This window comes from Equus caballus, chromosome 10 (genome assembly GCF_041296265.1).
Source record: "Equus caballus isolate H_3958 breed thoroughbred chromosome 10, TB-T2T, whole genome shotgun sequence".
Classification (NCBI taxonomy): Eukaryota; Metazoa; Chordata; class Mammalia; order Perissodactyla; family Equidae; genus Equus; species Equus caballus.
This window is the reverse complement of record NC_091693.1, coordinates 26318162-26344731: the sequence shown is the minus strand read 5'-3', so window position 1 is coordinate 26344731 and position 26570 is coordinate 26318162. Positions and strand designations below refer to the sequence as shown.

General features: G+C 40.6%; 1 protein-coding gene across 31 annotated transcripts in view; it reads left to right on the top strand.

The window, feature by feature from the left end:
* PEG3 (paternally expressed 3) overlaps nucleotides 1–7577 on the top strand; it is a 32207-nt gene extending 24630 nt beyond the window's left edge. For all 31 annotated transcript variants that reach the window (XM_023650578.2, XM_005596577.4, XM_023650580.2 and 28 more), the window contains one exon: nucleotides 166–7577. In XM_023650578.2, coding sequence (XP_023506346.1) covers nucleotides 166–4046 — 3881 coding nt within the window. In that variant the 3' untranslated portion in view covers nucleotides 4047–7577. The remainder of the gene's footprint in view (nucleotides 1–165) is intronic.
* Nucleotides 7578–26570: the final 18993 nt, after the last annotated feature.

Genomic DNA, 26570 nt, shown 5'->3' with positions numbered 1-26570 from the left:
GGCAAATCATGTGTAGTGGCCACTTTAATAAATGCATTGGGAGCTAGGTATACATATTGACAAACCTTTTATATTTTACATTCACACCACCATCACAGAAGTCCCACTGTTATTTTGCACAGGTATGGGGACCAGGGAGTATTTATATTTGGGGTTTCTTTTCAGGTCTGAAAACTATGCCTGAAACCAAAAAGTCAACTCATCGTCGCGGAATTTGTGAAGATGAATCTTCCCATGGGGTGATAATGGAAAAGTTCATCAAGGATGTTTCGCGCAACTCCAAATCAGGAAGGGCGAGGGAATCTAATGATCGGTCACAGAGATTCCCCAGAAGGCCAGACAATGGTTGGAAAGAAGTTTCATTCAACAAGAGGGAATCAGTGATTCAGGAGAGGGGCTATGAAGGGAATGCTTTTGGGGGAGGCTTTAATTTTAACTCACACCTTGTTTCCAGAAAGAGAGTTCTTGAAAGAAAAAGGCGCTATCATTTTGACACAGATGGGCAGGGCTCAATTCATGATCAGAAGGGCTATCCAAGGAAGAGACCCTTTGAATGTAATGATATGAGAAAAGCCATGAGCATGAGCAGTCTTAGCTCCCCCTCTTTCACTGAATCGCAGCCGCTTGATTTTGGGGCAATGCCCTATGTGTGTGATGAGTGTGGGAGGCCTTTCAGTGTGATTTCTGAATTTGTCGAACATCAGATCATGCACACTAGAGAGAATCTCTATGAGTATGGTGAATCCTTTATTCATAGCGTGGCTGTCAGTGAGGTTCAGAAAAGTCAGGCTGGAGGGAAACGCTTTGAATGTAAGGAGTGTGGGGAAACCTTCAATAAGAGTGCCGCTCTTGCTGAACATCGGAAAATTCATGCTAGAGAGTATTTCTCAGAATGTAAGGATGAGGAGTATGAGGAGCCCTTCATGCCTAGCCCGACCTTTAGTGAGCTTCAGAAAATATATGGAAAAGATAAATTCTATGAATGTAAGGTGTGTAAGGAAACCTTCCTTCATAGTTCTGCCCTGATTGACCACCAGAAAATCCATGGTAGAAACGACAAAGATAATGATCGTGGGGAGGCCTTTAAACTCAGCCCAACCCTTAGTGAGCTTCAGAAAATGTATGGTAAAGAGAAAATGTACGAATGTAAGGTGTGTGGGGAGACCTTCCGCCACAGCTCATCCCTGAAAGAACATCAGAAGATCCATACTAGAGGGAACCTATTTGAAAAGAAGGGTAAAGTGTGTGAGGAAACCTTTATTCCTGGTCAGTCCCTTAAAAGGCGTCAGAAAACTTACTCAAAAGAGAAGTTCTATGACTTTAAAGATGGTGGAGATGCCTTTAGGAAAAGCTCAGACCTCAATGTGCATCAGAAAATTCATTCTCGAAAGCACCTCTATGAAGGCAGGGGGTATGAGAAGTCTGTCTTTCATGGTCTGTCCTTCACTGAATCTCAGAAGAGTCATACTATAACAAGACCACCTGAAAATGAGGAAGACGAGAAGGCGTTCACCATTAGCTCTAACCCTGATGACAACCAGACATTTCCCATTAAAGACAACGTCTCTGAGGGGAAACCATATGAGAGATCTGTTATCCATAGCTTAGCCTCTGCTGAAGCTCAGAAAAGTCACAGTGCTGCAGGGCCCAATAAATTGAAAGTGATTGCAGAGTCTGTCATTCAGAGCTCAAATGTTACCGAACATCAGAAAGTCTATGCTGGAGAGAATACCTCTGACAGAAAGAAATATGAGAGATCTGTTATCCATAGCTTAGCCACTTTCAGACCTCCCAAAAGTTGCGACGGAAATGAACTCATTGAATGTAATGAGAAGGCAGAATCCTCCATTTATGTCTCAGACCTTCATGATAAGCAACAAAAAACTCCTGCCAGACAGAACCCTTATGAAGGGGATAAGAATAACAGCTACAAGGACTCTGTCATACACAGTATGTCCCATACCAAACCTCAGAAGAGTCTTACTGGAGAGGAATCCAGTGAATTTAAGAAGGATGGCGAATCATCTGTTGTCAACTCAAATGTCCGCGAACATCAGAAGGCTCGTGCTAAGAAGAAAAACATTGAGCGTAGGAACTATGAGACCTCTGTAATTCACTCCCTAAGTTTTGGTGAAAATCAAACATTTCGCCCTAGAGAGAAATTCTATGAGTGTCCAGTGTGTGGAGAGTCCTTTGTTCGTAACTCTGACCTCACTGAGCATCAGAAGATTCATGATAGAAAGAAGCCATCTGGAAGTAAAAACTATGAACGATCTGTTATTCGTAGCTTAGCCTCTACTGACCCTCAGACGAGTTATGCTGAACAGCCAGCGCAGACAAGTTATGCTGAACAGCCAGCACAGATGAATCCTGCTGAACAGCCATCAGAGACAAGTTATGCTGAACAGCAAGTGCGCAAGAAATGTAAGGAGTGTGGGCAATCCTTTGCTACCACTGAAGAACTCCGTGCACATCAGAAAATCTATGCCCGAGAGGAGTTCCATGGTGGTAACCTGTTTGGAGGATCTGTCATTCAGGGTGTAGGCCTTGATGGGCCTCAGCAGGGAGAGCCTCAGCAGGACAAACCAGATGAGCAGGATGAGCTGGATGAGCAAGATGAGTCTGAAGACACAATCTATGGCTGTAAGGACTGTGGGCTGGGCTTCGCAGATCGCGCAGACCTTAAGGACCATCAGAAAGTTCATGGCAGAGAGTACCTCATCGACAGTTGTGAGTACACGCATTCTGTAATTCACACCCATTCTGTCAGCGAATATCAGAAAGATTCCATTGGAGACCAGCTCTTTGAATGCCCGGCATGTGGGGAATCTTTTGTTCATAGCTCATTCCTTTTTGAGCATCAGAAAATCCATGAGCAAGATCAATTTTTTGGACATAGGAGGTATGATGAGCCTTTTATGCAACCCTTGATCATTAACCCACACAGGCCTCGCGCCTCACAGAAGAATCCTCCTACAGGGACATCCCTTCAATGCTGTGTGTGTGGACGAGACTTCATTCATGGCTCTGTCCTTAACGAACATATGAGAATTCATACTGGAGAGGATTTACCAGAGCAGGGCCAGAGAAGTGAAGAGGCTGTCAGTCCAGGCTTAGCCCTCACTGAGTTTCAGAGAAGTCAAACCGAAGAGAAACACTATGAATGTAAAACATGTGGAGAATCCTTCCTCAATCAGTCAGACCTTAGGGATCACATGAGAATTCATGAGAAAGATGAGCCCTATGATTATGGGGTCACCTTTCTTCACACGTCATTTATTGCTGAGCCCCCCAAAAGAGATTCACCATTCTATGAGTGCAAGGATTGTGGGAAGTCCTTTATTCATAGCACAGTTCTCACTAAACATCAGAAGCTTCATCTTGAAGAAGAAGAAGCAGCAGCAGCAGCCCAGGAAGTTGAAGCCAATGTCCTGGTTCCAAGAGAAGTTCTGAGGATCCAGGGGTCAAATGTAGAAGCAGCTGAGCCAGAGGTGGAGGCTGCTGAGCCTGAGGTAGAGGCCGCCGAGCCCAATGTGGAGGCTGCTGAGCCCAATGGAGAAGCTGAAGGGCCAGACGGGGAGGCTGCAGAGCCGAATGGGGAGGCCGAACAGCCCAATGGAGAGGCCGAACAGCCCAACGTGGATGCTGATGAACCGGATGGTGCAGGGATAGAAGACCCAGAAGAAAGAGCTGAAGAGCCAGAGGGAGACGCCGATGAGCCAGATGGGGCAGGGATCGAAGACCCAGAAGAAGAAGGTGAAGATCAAGAGATTCAGGTTGAAGAACCATACTATGACTGTGGGGAATGTGGAGAAACCTTCGCTTCCACTTCAGCCTACGGCGAGCACCTGAAAACCCATGCCAGAGTGATAATATTTGAGCCTGGAAATGTCTATGGGGAAAGCTCACACTACACTGAACATGCCAGCACCAGCACTAGTGACAACGACAGGGCTGATGACAAGTACTTCAAATGTGATGTCTGCGGGCAACTCTTCAATGATCGCCTGTCCCTTGCTAGGCACCAGAATACCCATACCGGCTGAGAACACAAGTGTCAAGTTTAGAAAACCTTCACTTAGAACTTGACCCTTACTAAACCACAGAGAATTCGAACCACCTCATAATAATGTCAAAAGGAAACATACCTTGGCGTGTCTACACCTGACTTTTAACATCAGACAACTCAAACTGAAAAGAAACCGAAGGTGGAGATTCCTTCTGTCTTAGCTCTCCCCCATCAAACATCTAGTGTGCATGTGGGAAAGCCATAGCACGTCTTACCTTCCCTTTGAGTAATCACACTGAGGGAAAACCTTCGTGGTTTTCAACACTACAGAAATTGCCCCAATCAACTCCTGTAGCCTATATATAATGTTTCCTGAGACGTATATAAAATAGCAAATCTTAGCAGTACAGTAATCACGTATATTTTGATTTAATATGATACATAGTTACAGTTTACTGTGCAGAAGTACCTTACCTGGTACTCTTTGATTTTTTTTTTTGGAGGAGGAGGAAGAGAGCAACAAATTAGAATATATTTGTAACTATCTTAGATCCTGAGAAAGATTTATTGTGCGTTATTTGAACCCCATCAGTATCTTTTAAGTAATTGACTGTGTGTTGTTCCTTACTCTTAAATATTCCTGTCCAGGTGTAGGCATGAAAGATAAAATGTTGATTACTCTTTGCTGTTTGAAAAGAGAAGTACTTTGAGCTTCCTTTTCAGCCCTTTTGTCTACACCAACACTTTGAAACCTAATGCTGTGTAAGCCTTTACATGTGGATTGGCCTTTTGTGACCCAAATTGATCGTTTTGCCACATTGTACCTTGCGGTGATTCTCATGCAAAAATATTAACAAGTTTTGCTTTTTTGTTTTTAACCAACTTGATGTGTTCAACAGTGAATTCACAAAAGCCGAAGCTTTTCCCTGTAAATCTTACGTCTTTGCCTTTAAAGAGTGGGCTGCAACCATCACTAGATCACAGTAGTGCCTCATAAAGGTTGAGAACCCCGGGGAGAGGCTCTCGGGTTGTAAATATGGCTGCAGGCTGACGACTTTCATCACTTGCTTTATGCGCTTCCTGCCTTAAGTGACAAGTAGAACGTGGCTTTGATAGTATGTACTGCCACAAGTCAGTTTGCGTCCTGGGTGCCCAGGAGCTAGTTTCCCTAGAGCTTTCTGTCGCTCAGCTGAATTCTCGTCTTTACCTCTCTGACCCTCAACCCCATATCTAACTTGCATTTAAAAAGTTTTTTTTAAAAAAAGCTTTCTTTACAGTCAACCCAAGCTTAACATGGACTCAGGTTCCCCAGCAGCCTTAATTTGTTTTGTTACTGTCCGTTCCTTCCCCTCTGAGCCCTCCTAAGTACTTCTGAGCTATCCATTAGAGTGCTGTGTCTGTCTGATTTCCTCGGGTTTCTACTTACTCACAAAGTGGCCTCATAGCTTGAGGTTTCCTGTGTCCTGTTCTGTGCACTACCTGTGTTCCTTTTGCTTCCCCTCCCAAATTTTTTGGCTTTGAGTTGGCTGGAAAAAAATATATAAAAATAAAAAAAATTTTAAAAACAAATCTGTAGATTAAGTGAGCAGAGATAAGAGCAGTTAATTTGAGCAAGCAAAATTAAAATCCCTGGAATGTGTCTAAATCTCACTCTCCTGGATCCGCACAGTTAGGGCTCGGGGAGCGTGTGTCAGACTGCAGGGAATGCCAAAGTCGAGCGAGGCTGTATGGCTGAGAGTGAGGCAGAAATGAGTAAGCCAAAGAAGGGAGTCCTAATCCGTCACCAGCCCAAGGAGGGTGAGGAAGCAGACAGAAGGCGACATCGGAAGCAGGGATTGGAAGGCCAGGCTGGTGAGAAGGAATCAATTGAGCAGCATGTTCTGGGCAGTTTAGAAGGGGCCTTTTTGATGGCATGGTGTAGATGAGGGCCAGCTGCATAGAAAGACCTGAGGTTGGGACAGACATCTGGGAAACAGGAGCAGTGGGGCCCCACATCAGACCAGGGCTCTTGAGATGGGAGCCCGTGTTGACGTCGTTGGGGTGAACTTGGGTTCATCACTGTTGGTGGTATTAGTTGGTGGAACCTTTTCAGAAAGTAGCTTGCCAAATGCCAGGGTGTCTGTTCCAACCTTAGGTTAGTGAAAAATCAGGAACAACTTAAATCCCAAACAATAGGAGAAAGATAAGTCAACATATTGTGGACTCATGCAGCTGTTTAAAAATGATAATCATGAAGAGTTATGTAGCAACGTGGAAATATATTTACAGAATATTAAGTGGAAAAAGCAGGACACAGAATTATATTTATACTACAATTATAACTGTTTAAAAATGTATGCTTATAGTCAAAAGCTGTTGTGTTGTTGTTGTAGGCTTATAGTTGAGCGTTATTTTCTTAAATTCCTTGGATGTTCTTTATGGTAGTGTTACTAAAAAGTTTATAATCACGTTTCCATTGTGAACATAATTCAAACTCATTAGCAGACATGTGGAAAATACAGAAAAGTGGAGGAAAAAAATCCATGTTCCCACCATCCAAAGACAGATATACTGTTCAATATGTTGTTTATTCTTGTTTCTGTGCACAGGTTTATGATTATAACTGTCAAAATGTGTATTCAGAATAGCTGTTATGTTACCTTTGTGAAATTATGATTAAACACTTTCATCTTAATGTTTTCAGATGCTCCTTATGATAGTGTTCTGGTAACAAAGTTTATTATGTTTGTTTCTATTACAAGCATAATATGTACCCAGAAGAAAAATTGGAAAATACAGTAAATTAAAAAAGAAAAAAAAGTTACCCATATTCCCAACACCCAACAACTACTATTAACATCTTGATCGATTTCCTCCGTCTTGTTTTAGTGCACAAGCTTGTGATTATAACAGTGTTAAATATGTATGCATAAAGTCTAAAATGAAAAAAAAATGGAAAATAATTAAAATAGTGTTGTCATTGTGGGATTATGGTTAAATATTTTGTCTCAAATTCCCTGAATGATCTTTGGTGTTTTGGTATTAAATCTTATGTATGTATTTTTCCATTACAAATATAATACATACTCATAGCAAACTTTGGAAATTCAGTAAGGTAGAAGAAAAGAAATTCACCCATATTCCCAACACCCAACAACAACTGCTGTTAACATCTCGATCTGTGCACCAGTCTGTGTTATGAGGGCGTTAATGATAAGTATGCATAGAGTCAAAGATGGGAAGGAATGTGGAAAACAATTAAGAAATAGTTGTGTGGTTGTTGTGGGATTATGGTTAAATATTTTGTCTCGGTTTCCTTGAATGGTCTTCATCATAGTGTTTTGGTAATCCACCTTTATTACATATATTTCCATTATAAACACAGTACGTGTTCATTATAGAAACTTTGAAGTTGCAGAAGCATAGAAGAGAAACTCGCCCATATTTTCATCATCCAGAGACTGTGGTTAACATCTTGATATGTTTTCATCATCTTGTTTCTGTGCACAGGTTTTTGGTTTGTTAATATGGTTGTGGTCGTTCTATCTATCTGTAATAGTGTCAACAATAAAAATAAAGTTAAAAATAAGATATTTCTCTTCTTTTGTCCATTTTAAGTGTGTGGGGTTGTTAAATACAGTTTTTTGTTAAAATTATAAATCCAAACAAAGCCTTTAAGTTTGCCTTAGAAATCTTATTCCATTTTTATGTATTGCATATTTTAACAATTACTTTTAAGAGGTCTTTTAATACTACATGATTCCACATTTTTAGCTGTACTTATGAAATTAAAATATATTCCAATAGTGTTTTTAAACTTGATAATAGCCACATGTATATTTCAGTTACTTGAGTCGGCATTTTTAATTTTAATCTCATTTAAATATGAGATTCTGGGGCCGGCCCTGTGGCCGAGTGGTTAAGTTCACGCGCTCCACTTCCACAGCCCAGGGTTTTACCAGTTCGGATCCTGGGCATGGACATGGCACCACTTGTCAAGCCATGCTGAGGCAGCGTCCCATATGCCACAACTAGAAGGACCCACAACTAAAAATATACAACTGTGTACTGGGGGGCTTTGGGGAGAAAAAGGAAAAATTAAATCTTTAAATATGAGATTCTCTCAAACAAAAAAGCACAAACAAGGATGATCCCTTAACATAATGTTAATACTATGGTTTAGAGTCTCTTAACTCTTAACTCTCCCTCAAGGTTCAAAGGTGCTTCTCATGAGAGTAATTTCCCTTGTTTTAATCTAACTTCACCCCCAGGAACATCTCAGGCAGTTTGGCAGATTGTCATTCTAGATCAATTGGGAGATAATTTTTAAACATGCTTGTAATTCCGTCATGTCCATAGATTTCGGCCAGGTTGCTGACTGGATCTCAGTTGGCTACCGTTGAAGGTTGCAGGTACCCAGTTTGGGATTGCTGTGTCCCTGACTCCATGGCACAAAGGAGATGATCACATACTTGACACCCTTCTAATCCTCTGCACGTCACTGAAGTGATTGGATTCTACTCTTATGATAAAAAATGTCCTCATCATTTTGATTCTTACTACTCTGGAACTTGACAGAGTGGCAGAGTCCTGCATTCTTTCAAATTCTTAGAACTTTAAATTAAAACGAAAGCCCATTGAATTACAGTTCTCTCTTGTGGCATCTCTTTGCACAGCTTTGATGGTTTTTCTGTGATCAAGGGGCATCAGGTAGGTCAGAGTAAGAGAGTCAGTTCTTTAAGGTTGATTTCTTGAAGAGTATATTATGAAAGGAAGTAGAGGAAGGGAATGAAGTGAGGGTCATTTGGTGTTGCCTGACCAGCACTTAGACTCTTGGAGAATTCCTTCCTCCACCCACACCTCAGTTGTAGGGGCGACTGTGCCCCTACCACTGTGTTTAGTCCATGAGATCTGACCCCTCCCCAGCGTCAGCTGACATGCTCACGGGTTCCCAGGGTCCAGTCAGACTTAGATTAAGGCCTTCCTGGATGGTCATATAGGTTGGGGCTGGATGTGCTGATGAACAGACAGACCCACAGTAAGGCCACATGACCACAGGGAAGCTTGGTTCCTGGTGCCTCACCCACCCCAGTGCCTGTGGATCCTAGCTGAACTGCCTACCCTTGGGGCCCTAACAACTCCTGCATCGTTAAAATAACCCCCCTTCCACATGAGCTGGCCTTGTTATTGGTGTGGTTTTTGCTCTTCTCACCAGCACCAAATCCCTTCCACTTTTTGGGGACCACTCATTTCTTGGGGGAAAGCCACAGTACCCTGCCCTTCCCCAACCAAAGGCCGAGCCTGCTGCCAGTCGGGCTCCCCAAGAAGGAGGACACACAGAAGTCATTCCAGTGGCAGTGCTGACCATTATTAGTTCCTGCTACAGAGATAGCCATAGTGTTCAGGTAACTGTCCTTCGGGAGGCTTGATTGTTGAGTTCTCCCTTTGATTCTCTGAGTTACCCAGTGTCCTTCCAATCTATTCCTTATTTGCTTTACTTGGCCAGAGTTTGTTATTTGCAACCAAAAAGAGCCATAACTGATACAGAAATTGATACCAGGGAATGAGTTGGAGATAAACCCTGAGAGAAATGTGGGATACTTTGAATTCAATATTGGGCCTTGGGATGGGAAACTAGAAGACCAAGGCATGTGGCAATAAAATACCTACTTATTGCTATGGTCAGTCATCGGAGTCATCCGTTTCCTGGGGCGAAGCTGCTGTTTCCTTGACAGCTGCTGGCATAGACAAATCCAAAGACTGAAGAATGTCAAGACTGGTGGTCCAGTAGGGTTTTCACAAACACCTTGATCCTGAAGGTCACTGACTTATCACTTAAATCCATAGTCTTGCCTTCTTCCTAATATGCACAGTTTAGGCAGCCCTAGGGAAACAGGAGCCTAGTGATCAGAGTGGTTGTATCTAGGAGACTTGGGAAGATTGAGATGACTCTGAAGCTCCAGACCCTTTGAAATACTCCTCATTTTACCACTTCATTCCCACACAAGGGCAAGTTGAAGGGGCTGCCTGGGGTGGGGGTGAGGGGGCAGCAGTTGAAAGATATCTCCATGGCAATGGGAGGAAGCTGGGTATTGAAAAGGGGGCCACTTCTCATAGGAAGCGTACCTGGTGTAATCAGATCCTGGGGGGAGTTCTGACACAGATTCTTGGCTGTGATGTCCCCAAAGTGACTTATATAACAAAGTAAGCCAAAGTCTAGGTCTGAAAGTGTTAGACTAGGGCCACTATACTAGAGTCACAACCTCCTGAATCAGTTTATAGAGAGGCCACTTAAAGGAGAGTCCAGGGACCCTTGAGGAAGGACTGTGCTATATATAACAGTCCTGCCTTCCACCTAGCCTGCTGAAAAGGGCCCTTCAGCTTTTTACATAAACAATCCATTTGTTGACAAACAAACCTTACAAGGACTAGTGGATGTTGCATCTAAAAAACACATTCTTGGGGACTGGAACATTGCAAGGTGAAGAGCAATTATGATGTCACATGCTGGCTGCAGGCAAGCCAACTCCTGAGAACTGGGCTATGCATCTCTTAGTTAGACCTTCCATATTTTTCACTTGGTTTAAGTCATTCCTACCCTGGGAAGGCATGAGTGACAAAGAAGCCAGAACTTGTACTATATCCACCCCTAACACCAGCCAGATGTCTGGGGCAGGTGATCACACCGAGCCCCTTGCATCCTAGGGCAATATTTTATCCTCAGTGGAACAGAGACTTGTTCTGGATTTAGATTTTTCCTTCCCTGCCCACTAGTCTCTTCTCAACATCTGTGGGCTTACTGGATGCTTCGCATAGCACTTATGTACCACATGTAGCAGTTATCAATCACAATAATGCTGCATGACAAGTAAACACAAACCTCAATGACACACAATATGCGTTTATTTCTCACGCATCTAGGGTCAACTCAGGATTAGCTAGGTGGCTCTGCTTACCTTGAGTGGGCTCATTCAGATCCCTGGGGATTGGTTGGCTGTCAGCTAATGTTGGCTAGTTATAGCTAGGGGTGGGAGGCTCTCATCTGCGTCTCTCATCCTCCTGAGACTAGTGGACCACCTCCTTATGGTGATGGCAGAAGTGCAAGAGAACAAGTGAAAATACACAAGGCCTCTTGAGGCCTAGACTTGGAACTGGTATACTGTCACTTTCACCTCATTCTATTGGCCAAAGCAAGTCACCTGGGGTGGGGAATATACTCCACCTTTAGCAGAGGAATTCTAAAGCCACATGACAAAGGGTATAGATACAGGCAGGAGTGAAGAATTGGGGGCATTAGTGCAATCACTATACCACAGTAAAGGACAATACATTGCTGGTAACCAAGGAATTCTCTTCCCACTGACATATCCCACCCCTACCCCCCATAATTTCTATAAAACAGTGATATATCCTAAGAAAAACTCGGCTGTGGTCTTCAATGAGAGATATCACCTTCTGACATTGGAAAGCTGTTTTGCCAGATGTGATATATGCCCCAAACCTACAATGTGTCCATGGTTGGAACACAAAACTCCAGGAGCAAAGAATTGAAACAGAGGTGTACTTCTTTCCATTATATTGAATTACCCGCTCTGAAAATTCTAGCTTTCTATTCCTGCCACCAGGAACTCTGTTGATTTAGAAGTTTTACCACCCAAGGCAATTTTTCCAGCAGGAGATACAGTAGTTCCGTAGAACTGGATGCTGAGACTGTCCTCTAGCTTTCTGGTGTTCCTCTTACCACTAGACAAATAGGCAAAAAGAGGATGATGGTGATAACTGAGGTTGGCCGGTTACTGCTTATTTTGGTTATGTCTTGGCATGTAACAATTCCAAAGCTTAATGACTTAAAATAGCAACCAACAGTCAGGTATTTGCTCACACTTCTGCAGTCTGGGTTGGGCCCAGATGGGATGTTCTGCTGTCTTGCCCAGGGTCATGCATGCAGTTACAGTCATGTATCTGGAGGCTCAACTGGGGCTCCCTGAGGAGTTGGTCTCTATCTGCATCAAATCGAGAATTGCTGGACAGTGAAGATCTCTCGCAGTCAAAACCAGCCCATGAGGACTGGGAAAGGTAGCTGCTTCCTCAAATGCACAGACAACAAAGCAAACCTACAGGGGAACATGAATAATCAAGAAAACACAACACAATCAAAGGAAAGAAACAAATCTCCAGTAACCAACCTGAAAGAAATGGAAACCTATGAATTGTCTAAGAAGAATTCAAAAGAATCATCTTTGAAAAGCTCAGTGAGTTACAAGAGAACATGGATAGACAACTAAATGAAATTAGGAGAATGATACATGAACAAAATGAGAATATCAACAGAGAGGAACAATTTAAAAAGAAGAAGAAGAAGAGAAGGAGAGGGAGGAGGAGGGGGAGAGGAAGAGACAGAAGAAGGGGAAGGAGGAGGGGGCGGAGGGGGACACCACAAGAAAAGGAAACTGAAGGTCAATATCCCTGATGAACATAGATGCAAAAATCCCAAGAAAATGCTAGCAAACTGAATTCAACAGCACGGTAAAAAGATCATACACGATCAAGTGGGATTTATCCCTGAGTTGCACGGATAGTTCAACCTCAACATAATAAAGGCCATTTATGACAAGCCCCCAGCTTACCACATATTCAACAGTGAAAGGCTAAAAGCTTTCCCTCTAAGGTCAGAAACAAGACAAGGATGTCCACTCTCGCTACTTTTGTTCAACATTTTGGAAGTCGTAGATAGAGCAATCAGGCAAAAAAAGAAAGAAAAGGAATCCAAATTGGAAAGGAAGAAGTAAAAGTCCTTTTTGCCACGGAACGTAACATATTCATAGGTTCTGGGGATTAGGGTGTGGACACCTTTGGGGAGCCATTATTCTACACCCACTCCCTTAATTTGGAAAAGGGGAAAGGGACGGGATCTTGCCTGCTTTGTTTTCTGGAATGAGAGGGGGAGGTGCTGTCCTTCTGGATGGGTCTCCTAAGGCCAAGTGTTGCCTAGACCAGTGCTTGACAGCATCCACCTTCAAACCAAGCTGAGTCTGGGTTTGAATCCCTGCTTCCAATTTCCTAACTGCTCCTAACAGCTCTGAGTTTTCATTTCCCGCAAAAGAGAGGTGATAATAATATCTATCTGGGACCAACTGCATAATTTTGGTTGCCCAGTGCAAAATTAAAATGTGGGATCCCATGTTCAGAAATTATTAAGAATTTCAGACATGTATAGCAGAACATCAAACCTACCTAGCAATATATCCCCACACCCAGGAAGGAAGTGTTCTGGGTCTTGGGCATGGTGGGGGGTGGGGCTGGTGACTCAGTGACTCCAGAGCTCAGGTTCTCCTCTGTCCCCACCCTCTCAAACCGTTGGGGGCAGGGAGTCCCAGTGGTCTGCAACTACCATCTAATCGACCTGTGAGAGAGGGAACAGAGGTCCCTCCCCGCCCCCACTCTGGGCAGTGTCCCCTTGGGTGAGAGGCACAGACCTCTCCAGGCAGTGACCTGGCCTGGACCTGAAGGGATGCCCGCCTCCACCCAGCCGCCTCGATCTAGGGGAGGGGCCTTCCCAGACTGAACCCCCAAAAGGCCTCCTAGGCTTATCTTTTCCCTGCCCTGGGCTCCAGCCACTGTCTTCCTTGCTATTCTTCAAACACATCACACATGTCCCCATCTCCGGGCCTTTGTACTTGCCTGTTCCCCCTGCCCAAAACACATCTCTTCCAGATATCAATATGTCTTCTTTGTTGGGCTCCTTCAGAGCTTTGCTCAAACGTCATCTTTTTAGGAATACTTCCCTTGGGCATCCTGAAATTGCAGCCCTTCCCAAACACACCCCCTACCCGACCGCATACGTCCTGTTTGATATTTCTCCATAGTAATACTTTCTACCACCTGATTCACTACTTACCTCACTTATTTTTTGTTGTCTCTCTTTTGCATTAGCAAGGAAAGGCCACGAGGTCGGGGATTTATATCTGTTTGGTTCCCTGCTGTATTCTCAGCACCTATGTTGGTGTCTCACATACGTAGTAGGTACTCAGTAAATGTTAGTTAAATGAGCACTCGGGTACTTGGGCAGAATCCAGACTTCCTGGAATTGGATCCCAGCTTTGCCACTGGCCAACTCTATTGCCTTGGACACATATTTTGAACCTCCTGGCCTCGGTTTCCTAGTTTGTAGAATGGGGTTGTTTTCATGGCTCAAGGAAGGAATGCATGTAGCCTGGCTACTCTTCCATAAATGGTAGTTATTTTTGCTGTTATTACCACAGCTACACCTCCAGACACCCACTGTGTTAATTTCCTTTTTGTTTGTTTGTTCATTTCCAGCTTTACAGAGAGATAATTGACAAATAAAAATTGTATATATTTAACGTGTACAACATTATGTTTTAATATATATATATATATACATTGTGAAACGATTACCACAATCAAGATAAATAACATATCCATCACTTCACATGGTTACCATTATTTTTGTAGTGAGAACGCTTAAGATCTACTCTCTTAGCAAATTTCAAGTATATAGTACAGTATTATTAACTATAGACACCATGCTGTACATTAGAACTCCATAATTTATTCATCCTGCATAACTGAAAATTTGTATCCTCTGGCCAACATCCCCTCATGTCCCATACCTCCCAGCCACTGGTGACCACCATTCTACTTTCTGCTTCTGAGTTCAACTTTCTTAGATTCCACATATAAGTGAGATCATGTAGTATTTCTCTCCACACTGTTTTCTATAGTGGCTGTATCAATTTACATTCCCACCAACAGTGTAAAAGGGTTCCCTTTTCTCCACATCCTCGCCAACACTTATCTTTTGTCTTTTTGATAATACACATTCTAACAGGTATGAGATGATATCTCATTGTGGTTTTGATTTGCATTTCCCTAATAATTAGTGACATCAAACATCTTTTCATATACCTGTTGGCCATTTGTTTGTTTTCTTTAGAGGAATGTCTATTTGGATCCTCTGCCCATTTTTTAATTGGGTTGTTTATTTTTTTGCCATTGAGTTCTATAAGTTCCTTATATATTTTGGATATTAACCCCTTATCAGATGTATAGTTTGCAAATATTGTCTCCCATTGCACAGGTTCTCTTAGCTCTTCCTATTGTTTCCTTTGCTATGTGGCTTTTTAATTTGATGCAATCCCCCTTGTCTATTTTTGCTTTTGTCGCTTGTACTTCTGGTGTCACATCCAAAAGACCATTGCCAAGACCAATGTCAAAGAGCTTTTCCCTTATGTTTTCCTCCAGTAATTTTATGGTTTCAGGTCTTATGTCTAAGTCTTTAGTCCATTTTGAATTGATTTTTGTATATGGTGTGAGAGAAGGGTCCAATTTTATTCTTTTGCATTTGGACATCCAGTTATTCCAGCATCATTTATTTTTTAAACATTTGTTTATTTTTAAGAATTATTTTATTGAGGTCATAATGGTTTATAACATTGTGTAATTTCAGGTGTACATTATTATTTATCAGTTTCTGTATAGTCTGCATCGTACTCACCACCAATAGTCTAATTTTTATTCATCACCATATATATGTGTCCCTTTACCCTTTTCGCGCACGCCTCAACCCACACCCCTTCTGGTAACCACTGATCTGCTAAACAGTGCTATCACTGCTATCCATGCTATTCATGTGTTTGTTTATCTTCCACATATGAGCAAAACCATGCAGTGTTTGTCTTTCTCTGTCTGGCTTATTTCTCTTAACATAATACACTCAAAGTCCATCCATGTTGTTGCAAATGGGATGATTTTGTCTTTTTTATAGGTCAGTAGTATTCTATTGGCTATATATACTACATCTTTATCCATTCATTGGTGGTTGGGCACTTGGGTTGCTTAGATGTCTTGGCTGTTGTGAATAATGCTGCATTGAACATAGGGGTGCATAAATCTCTTTGAATTGTTGATTTCAAGTTCTTTGGATAAATACCCAGTAGTGTGATAGCTGGATTGTATGGTATTTCTATTTTTAATTTTTGAGAAATCTCCATACTGAATTCCATAGTGGCTGTACCAGTTTGCATTTCCACCAGCAGTGTATGAGGGTTCCCTTTGTTCCACATCCTCTCCAACATTTGATATTTTTTGTCTTGGTAATTATAGCCATTCTAACAGGTGTAAGGTGATATCTCAGTGTAGTTTTGACTTGCATTTCCCTAATAATTACTGAAGTTGAACATCTTTTCATGTGCCTGTTTGCCATCTGTATATCTTCTTTGTAAAATGTCTCTTCATGTCTTCTGCCCATTTTTGATTGAGCTTTTTGTTTTTTTGTTGTTGAGTTGTATGAGTTCTTTATATATTTTGGAAATTAACCCATTGTTGGATATATGATTTGCAAATATTTTCTCCCAGTTGGTGGGTTGTCTTTTCGTTTTGTTCCTGGTGTCCTTTGCCTTGCAGAAGCTCTTTAGTCTGAGGTATTCCCATTTGTTTATTTTTTCTTTTGTTTCCCTTGCCCGAGTGGACATGGTATTCGAAAAGATGCTGCTAAGACTGATGTCAAAGAGTGTACTGCCTATGTTTTCTTCCAAGAGTTTTATGGTTTGAGGTCTCACATTCAAGCCTTTAATCCATTTTGAGTTATTTTTTGTGTATGGGGAAAGATAATGATCTACTTTCATTCTTTTGCATGTGGCTGTCCAGTTTTCCCAACAGCATTTATTGAAGAGACTTTCCTTTCTCGATTGTATCTTCTTGGCTTCTTTGTTGAAGATTAGCTGTCCTTAGGTTTTGCTTCTGGGCTTTCGATTCTGTTCTATTGATCTATATCTCTGTTTTTGTGCCACTACCATGCTGTTTTTTTTTTAATTGAGTTATTGATAGGTTACAATCTTGTGAAATTTCAGTTGTACATTAATGTTTGTCAGTCATGTTGTAGGTGCACCACTTCACCCTTTGTGCCCACCCCCCACCCCACCTTTCCCCTGGTATCCACTAAACTGTTCTTAGTCCATAATTTTAAATTCCTCATATGAGTGGAGTCATACACAGATTGTCCTTCTCTCGCTGGCTTATTTCACTTAACATAATTCTCTCAAGGTCCGTCCATGTTATTGCAAATGGAATGATTTTGTTCTGTTTTGCAGCTGAGTAGTATTCCATTGTATATATGTACCACATCTTCTTTATCCATTTGTCTGTTGCAGGACACTTAGGTTGCTTCCACGTCTTGGCTATTGTAAACAGTGCTGCAATAAACATTGGGGTGCATAGGACTTTTGGGATTGCTGACTTCAAACTCTTTGGATAAATACCCAGTAGTGGGATGGCTGGATCGTATGGTAGTTCTATTTTTAATTTTTTGAGGAATCTCCATACTGTTTTCCATAGTGGCTGCACCAGTTTGCATTCCCACCAGCAGTGTATGAGGGTTCCTTTTTCTGCACAACCTCTCCAACATTTGTTGCTATTAGTTTTAGATATCTTTGTCATTCTAACGGGTGTAAGGTGATATCTTAGTGTAGTTTTGATTTGCATTTCCCTGATGATCAGCGATGATGAGCATCTTTTCATGTGCCTATTGGCCATCAGTATATCTTCTTTGGAGAAATGTCTGTTCATGTCTCCAGCCCATTTTTTGATTGGGTTGTTTGATGTTTTGTTGTTGAGTTGCGAGAGTTCTTTATATATTATGGATATTAAGCCTTTGTCAGATATATGACTTGCAAATATCTTTTCCCAGTTAGTGGGTTGTTTTTTTGTTTCAATCCTGTTTTCATTTGCCTTGAAGAAGCTGTTTAATCTGATGAAGTCCCATTTGTTTATTCTTTCTATTGTTTCCCTTGTCTGAGAAGACATGGTGTCCGAAAAGATCCTTTTAATACTGATGTCAAAGAGTGTACTGCCTACATTTTCTTCCAGAAGCCTTATGGTTTTAGGTCTCACCTTTAGGTCTTTGATCCATTTTAAGTTTATTTTGGTGAATGGTGAAAAAGAACGGTCAATTTTCATTCTTTTACACGTGGCTTTCCAGTTTTCCCAGCACCATTTGTTGAAAAGACTTTCTTTTCTCCATTGTATGCCCTCAGCTCCTTTGTCAAAGATAAGCTGTCCATAGATGTGTGGTTTTATTTCTGGGCTTTCAATTCTGTTCCATTGATCTGTGCACCTGTTTTTGTACCAGTACCATGCTGTTTTGATTACTGTAGCTTTGTAGTATGTTTTGAAGTCAGGGATTGTGATGCCTCCCGTTTTGTTCTTTTTTCTCAGGATTGCTTTAGAAATTCGGGGTCTTTTGTTGCCCCATATGAATTTTAGGATTCTTTGTTCTAATTCTGTAAAGAATGTCATTGGGATTCTGATTGGGATGGCGTTGAATCTATGGATTGCTTTAGGTAGAACGGACATTTTAACTATGTTTATTCTTCCAATCCATGTACATGGAATGTCTTTCCATCTCCTTATGTCGTCATCCAATTCTCTCAGAAAGGCCTTGTCATTTTCATTATATAGGTCCTTCACTTCCTTAGTTAAATTTACCCCGAGATATTTTATTCTTTTTGTCGCGATTGTGAATGGTATTGTATTCTTGAGTTCTTTTTCTGTTGGTTCATTACTGGAGGATAGAAATGCTACTGATTTATGCAAATTGATTTTATACCCTGCAACTTTGCTGTAGTTGTTGATTACTTCTAACAGTTTTCCAATGGATTCTTTGGGGTTTTCTATATATAAGATCATGTCGTCTGCAAACAGCGAGAGTTTCACTTCTTCCCTCCCTATTTGGATTCCTTTTATTCCCTTTTCTTGCCTGATTGCTCTGGCCAGGACCTCCAGGACTATGTCAAATAAGAGTGGTGATAGAGGGCATCCTTGTCTCGTTCCTGTTTTCAGGGGGATGGCGTTCAGTTTTTGCCCATTGAGTATGATGTTGGCTATGGGTTTGTCATATATGGCCTTTATTATGTTGAGGTAGTTTCCTTCTATGCCCATTTTGTTCAGAGTTTTTATCATAAATGGCTCTTGGATCTTGTCAAATGCCTTCTCTGTATCTATTGAGATGATCATGTGGTTTTTATTCCTCAGTTTGTTGATGTGCTGTATCACGTTGATTGATTTGCGGATGTTGAACCATCCCTGTGTCCCTGGTATGAATCTCACCTGATCATGATGTATGATTCTTTTGATGAATTGCTGAATTCTGGTTGCCAAAATTTTGTTTAGAATTTTTGCATCTATATTCATCAGTGATATTGGCCTGTAGTTCTCTTTTTTCGTGGTGTCCTTGTCAGGTTTTGGTATCAGCGTGATGTTGGCCTCATAGAATGTGTTAGGAAGTGTTCCATCTTCCCTAATTTTTTGGAATAGCTTGAAAAGGATAAGTATTAAATCCTCTCTGAAAGTTTGGTAGAATTCCCCAGGAAAGCCCTCTGGTCCTGGGGTTTTATTCTTTGGGATGTTTTTGATTGCTGTTTCAATCTCTTTCCTTGTGATTGGTCTGTTCAAATTGTCTGCCTCTTCTTGAGTGAGCTTTGGGAGATTGTAGGAGTCCAAGAATTTATCCATTTCCTCTAGGTTATCCATTCTGTTGGCATATAGTTTTTTGTAGTATTCTCTTATAATCTGTTGTATTTCTGCAGAGTCTGTTGTTATTTCTCCTCACTCATTTCTGATTTTGTTTATTTGAGCTTTCTCCCTTTTTTTCTTTGTAAGTCTGGTGTTGAGGTCCCCTACTATTATTGTGTTGTTTTTAACATCTTCCTTTAGGTCTGTTAATAGTTGCTTTTCTTTTTCTTTTTCTTTGTAAGTTTGTCAATTTTATTTATCTTCTCAAAAAACCAGCTCTTTGTCTCATTGATCCTTTCTACTGCCTTTTTCGTTTCAATAGTATTTATTTCTGCTCTGATTTTTATTATTTCTCTCCTTCTGCTGACTTTGGGTTTCATTTGTTCTTTTTTCTCTAGTTCAGTTAGGTGTGCTTTAAGGTTGCTTATTTGGGATTTTTCTTGTTTGTTAAGATGTGCCTGTATTGCGATGAGTTTTCCTCTTAATACAGCTTTTTGCTGTATCCCATATGAGTTGGTATGGCAAGCTATCATTTTCATTTGTTTCCAAGTATTTTTTTATTTCTTCTTTAATTTCTTCAATGATCCATTGCTTGTTCAGTAGTGTGTTGTTTAGTCTCCACATCTTTGTGCCTTTCTCAGCTTTTTTCTTGTAATTAATTTCTAGCCTTATAGCACTATGATCTGAGAAGATGCTTGTTATTATTTCAATTTTTTAAATTTGTAGAGGCTTGCCTTGTTTTCCAACATATGGTCTATCCTAGAGAATGTTCCATGTGCACTTGAGAAGAATGTGTATTCAGCTCTTTCAGGGTGAGTGATCTATATATGTCTATTAAGTCCAATTGTTTTAGTTTTTCATTCAGCTCCACTATTTCCTTGTTGATTTTCTGTCTGGATGATCTGTCCATTGATGTGAGTGGGGTGTTGAGGTCCCCTACTATTATTGTGTTGTTTTTAACATCTTCCTTTAGGTCTGTTAATAGTTGCTTTATGAATCTTGGTGCTCCTGTGTTGGGTGCATAGATATTTATAAGCGTTATTTCTTCTTGATGAAGTGTCCCTTTGATCATTGTATATCATCCCTCTCTGTCTCTCTCTACCTGTCTTATTTTGAAACCCACTTGGTCTGATATGAGAATTGCAACACCTGCCTTTTTTTCCTTGCTATTTGCTTGAAGTGTTGTCCTCCACCCCTTCACCCTGAGTCTGTGTTTGTCCTTGGGGCTGAGGTGTGTTTCCTGGAGGCAACAAATTGTTGGATCGTGTTCTTTAATCCATTTTGCCACTCTGTGTCTTTTTATTGGAGAGTTCAATCCATTCACATTGAGAGTGATTATTGATGCATATGGACTTAGTGCTATTAATCTGTCGCTCATTATCTTGTTTTCCTGCTTGCTTTAGCCTACCCATTTAATACTGCAATTTCTTATGCTGGGTTTCTTAGATTTTTCCTTATTTATGATTTGTGACTCTGTTCTGTACTTTATTTTAGTGTCTACCTTGAAGTTTGTATTTAGAATCTCGTGTATAATATAGTCTATTCTCTGGTGGTCTCTTACTTACTTGACCAATACTGATTTAGACCCTTTGCTCTTCCCCTCCTAAATAATTATTTTCATTTTTTATTCCAACTCGTCTTATTAATTGGTAGTTAGAGTGCTAAGATCGTCCTTGTTTGGGTAGTTTCCTTACCTTTATCCTAATGCTATAATTGAATATTTGCTATCCTGTTCTGGTTCTATCCATCGGTCTCCCTAGTCTGTGGATTGTGTCCCCTTTCTCCCTTTTTTCTTTTTTCAGGTATGAGAGCCTTCTTGAGGATTTCTTGTAATGGAGGGCTTTTAGTTACAAATTCCCTTAACTTTTGTTTGTCTGGAAAAGATTTAATTTCTCCCTTATATCTGGAGGAAATTCTTGCTGGATAGAGTATTCTTGGCTGAAGATTTTTATCCTTTAAGGCTTTGAATATGTCACTCCATTCTCTCCTAGCTTGTAGGGTTTCTGTAGAAAAATCCGCTGACAGTCTGATAGGGGCTCCTTTATAGGTTATTCTCTTTTTTTTCCTTACTTCCCTGAGTATTCTTTCCTTATCATTCCTTTTTGCCAACTTTACTACTATGTGCCGTAGGGTAGCTCTTTTTACATTGACAAATCTAGGAGATCTAAAACCCTCCTCTACACACATTTCTCCGTCGATCCCTAGATTTGGGAAGTTCTCTTCAATAATTTCGTTAAGCACACTTTCTGCTCCATTTTCCTTTTCCATATTCTCGGGAATTCCTATGATCCTTATGTTCTTACTCCTCATTGAATCCATTATCTCTCGGAGATTTTCCTAATTTTTTTAAATTCTTAGTTCTCTTTCTTCCTCTGTCTGGCGCCATTCAGCCTGTCTATCTTCGATTATGCTAATTTTCTCCTCTATGTTGTCTACACGGGCATTCAGGGAATCCGTATTCTGTTTTATCTGGTCCATTGTGTTTTTCATCGCAAGTAATTCTGTTTGATTCTTCTTTATGATTTCAATCTCTTTTGTGAAGTAACTCCAGAACTTGGCTTGTTTCTCTATCTTTCTCTCTACCTCATTGAGTTTTTTGATTATAGCTGCTCTGAACTCATTATCACTTAGTTTACCTAATTCCAAGTCCTCAGGACTTAATTCTATGTTTTTATTGTTTTCCTTCTGGTCTGGGGCTTTTATAAATTGCTGGATGGTAGAGGAGTGGCTTTTTCGCATGGTGGTAGAATTCAGTTGCAGTTACAGCCTGTCGCCACTAGAGATGGGGGTCAAGAGCCGCGTGTTATGAGCTCTCCGCCTTGGGGCAAGATGGCTGCGCCCACTGGCTTCGCTGGGGGGGAGGGGCTGTTACTCACATGCGCCTGTCTGTGTTCAGATCAGTTCTGTTCTCTGGTCTCCCAAGGCCCTTGATTTATAGGGTCCCCGCGGACGGAAGGTTTCCCCCGTCAGCGGGTCTCCACTGAATCAGCGGCAGGAGTCCTGGATGATCCCCCGGTCGCGCGGCCCCTCCCCCGCTCCTTCCCGACCGCGCCGCAGCGATCGCAGACTCTAGGGGAGGGAGCGATGTTCTCTCCTACCGTTCCAGCGCCTCCGAGGGTGTAAGCAAGGTTTATGATCTTCACCTTCTTGGTATTGTAGGTCTCTAACGAGCTGGCATTATGTTTATTCTCTGAAATTAAGTTCTTCCAATCTTTTGTTGTATTTTGGAGAGGAGAGAATCTCCAGTCAGCTCACCCCACCATTTTGCTCCGCCCCTCTTCCGAGGCTGATTCCATGCTGTTTTGATTATTATGACTTAGTAGTATATTTGGGAGTCAGGGATTACGGTGCCTCCAGCTTTCTTCTTTTTTCTCAGGATTCCTTTGGCTATTCAGGGTCTTTTGTTGTTCCGTATACATTTTAGGATTCTTTGTTCTATTTCTGTGACTAATGTCATTGGGATTCTGACTGTGATTGCATTGAATCTGTAGATTGCCTTAGGTAATATAGACTTTTTAACTATATCCTTCCAATCCATGAGCATGGACTATCTTTCCATTTCTTTAAGTCTTCTTCAGTTTCTTTCAAAAATGTCTTATAGTTTTCAGTGTATAGGTCTGTCACCTCCTTGGTTAAATTTATTCCTAGATATTTTATTCTTTTTGTTTTGATTATAAATGGGATAGTATCCTTGAATTCTCTTTCTGCTAGTTTGTTACTAGTGTATAGAAATGCAGCTGATTTTTGTAAGTTGATTTTGTATCCTGCAACTTGCTGTAGTTGTTGATTCTTTCTAACAGTTTTCTGATGGATTCTTTAGGATTTTCTATATATAAAATCATGTTGTCTGCAAACAGCAAGAGTTTTGCTTCTTCCTTTCCAATTTTTTATAACTTTTAATTTATTTTTCTTGCCTAATTACTCTGGCCCAAACCTCTAGTACTATGTTGAATAGGAGTGGTGAGAGTGGGCACTCTTGTCTTGTCCCTGCTCTTGGAGGATGGCTTTCAGTTTTTCACTATTGAAAATGATGTTGGCTGTGGGTTTTTCATATATGGCCTTTATTATGCTGAGGTACTTTCCTCCTATGCACATTTTTTTAGAGTTTTTTTTTCAATCATAAATGGATGTTGGATCTTGTCAAATGCTTTCTCTGCATCTATTGAGATGATCATGTGATTTTTATTCCTCATTTTGTTAACATTGTATGTCACATCGATTGATTTGCAGATGTTGATCCATCCCTGTGTCCCTATATCCCAGGTGGGATATAAATCCCACTTGATCATGGTGTATGATCCTTTTAATGTATTTCTCTATTTGGTTTGCCAATATTTTGTTGAGGATTTTTGCATCTAGGTTCATCAGTGATATTGGCCTGTAATTTTCCTTCTTTGTGTTGTCCTTATCTGGCTTTGGTATCAGGGTGATGTTGGCCTCACAGAATGAGTTAGGAACCATTCTGTCTTCTTCAGTTTTTTTTCGAATAGTTTGAGAAGGATAGGTATTAAATCTTCTTTGAATGTTTGGTAGAATTCTCCAAAGAAGCCGTCTGGTCCTGGACTTTTGCTTTTTGGGAGGTTTTTGATTACTGCTTTGATCTCTTTACTTGTTACTGGTCTATTCAGTTTCTCTATTTCTTCTTGATTCAGTTTTGGGTGATTGTATGAGTCTAAGAGTTTATCCATTTCTTCAAGGTTACCCAACTTGTTGACATGTAGTTTTCACAATATTCTCTTATAATCCTTTGTATTTCTGTGGTATACATTGTAATTTCTCCTCTTTCATTTCTAATTTTATTTATTTGAGCCTTCTCTTTTTTTCTTAGTGAGTCTGGCTAAAGGTTTGTCAATTTTGTTTATCTTTTCAAAGAACCAGTTCTTGGTTTCATTGACCCTTTCTACTGTTTTGTGTTTTTTTGTGTCTTTATTTCAATTATTTCTGCTCTAATTTTTATTATTTTCCGCCTTCTGCTGACTTTGGGCTTCATTTATTCTTCTTTTTCTAATTCTGTTAGGTGTAGTTTAAGATTACTTATTTGTGATTTTTCTTGTTTGTTAAGGTGAGCCTGGATTGCTATGAGTTTCCTGCTTAGAATTGCATTTGCTGCATCCCATAAGAGTTGGTATGATGTATTTTCGTTTGTCTTCATGTATTTTTTAATTTTCCCTTTGATTTCTTCATTGATCTAATGGTTGTTCAGTAGCATATTGTTTAGTCTCCACATATTTGTGACTTTCCCAGCTGTGTTTTTGTAATTGTTTTCTAGTTTCATAGCATTGTGATCAGAAAAGATGCTTGATATGATTTCAATCTTCTTAAATTTATTGAGGCTTGCCTTCTTTCCCAACATATGATCTCTCCTTGAGAATGTTCCATGTGCACTTGAGAACAATGTGTATTCCCTTGTCCATTGATGTAAGTGGGGTGTTGAGGTCACCTACCATTAGTGTGTTGCTGTTAATTTCTCCCTTTAGGTCTGTTAATAGTTGCTTTATATATTTTGATGTTCTTGTGTTAAGTGCATAAATATTCATAAGTGTTATGTCCTCTTGGTGGAATGTCCCTTTTATCATTATATACTGCCCTTCTTTGTCTCTCATTGCCATTTTTATCTTGAAGTCTGCTTTGTATGATATTGGTATGGCAACACCTGCTTTCTTTTGTTTGCCATTAGCTTGGAGTATTGTCTTCCATCCCTTCACTCTGAGCATGTGTGTGTCTTTAGAGCTGAGATGTGTCTCCTGAAGGAAGCATATTGTTGGGTCTTGTTTTATAATCCATCTAGCCACTCTGTGTCTTTTGATTGGATAATTCAATCTGTTTTCATTTAGATTGATTATTGATATACAAAGGCTTAATACTGCCATTTTTTCTCTGGTTTTCTGGTTGTTCTGTGTTTCCCTTGTTTTTCTTCCCTTGTATTTCTTTTTTACTTCTTCTTCTTTTTCTCCCCAAAGCCCCCCAGTACACAGCTGTGTATTCTAGTTGTGAGTGTCTCTGGTTGTGCTATGTGGGATGCCACCCCAGCACAGCCCAACAAGCAGCACCACACCCACACCCAGGACCTGAACTGGCAAAACCCTAGGCCGCCAAAGAGGAGTGTGCAAACTCGACCATTCAGCCATGGGGCTGGCCCCTTCCCTGTATTTCTGACTGTTATTTCAGTTTGGTGGTTTTCTGTGATGGTTTTCTCAGTTTTCTTTTTACTTATGATTTTTGTCTCTCCTCTGATTTTTCGTTTTGTATAAAAGATATCATAGATGAGATAGTCCATTTTCTGATAGCTTCTTATCTCCATTAGCCTAAGCAGGTTCCATCCCTTTCCTCCTCCTCTTCTAAGTTATTCTTGTCACAACTTATTCTGTTTTGTGTTGTGAGTTTGTGACTAAACTGAAGTGTTTATAGTTATTTTTTGTGCTGTCCTTCCCTGTGTCTTTTATGTTATAATTAAGTGTTTGCTAACCTGTTCTGATAGAGAACTGCAATTTTCAGATTTTGTGTGTCTATTTATCTCCTTGCTGAATGCTTTGTAAACCTTTGCCTTTTTGTTTCAGGTATGAAGGCTCCCTTGATCATTTCTCGTAAGGGAGGTCTAGTGGCGATGAACTCCCTCAGCTTTTGTTTATCTGGGAAAGCTTTTATTTCTCCATTGTATCTGAAGGATAGTTTCACTGGATAGAGTATTCTTGGCTGAAAGTTTTTGTGTTTCAGTATTTTGAATGTGTCATTCCACTCCCTCCTGGCCTGTAAGGTTTCTCCTGAGAAATCTCCTGAAAGCCTGATAGGGGTTCCTTTTTAGAGTATTCTTTTCTGCCTGGTTTCCCTTAATATTTTTTCTTTGTCATTTACTTTTGCCAGTTTTACTATTATATGCCTTGGAAAATGTCTTTTTGCATTGATGTAGTTAGGAGTTCTATTGGCTTAATTTACTTGTAAATCCAGCTCCTTCCCCAGGTTTGGGAAGTTCTCAGCTATTATTTCTCTGAACAAACTCTCTGCTCCTTTCTCCCTCTGGAATACCTAGAATCCTTATGTTGCATTTCATAAT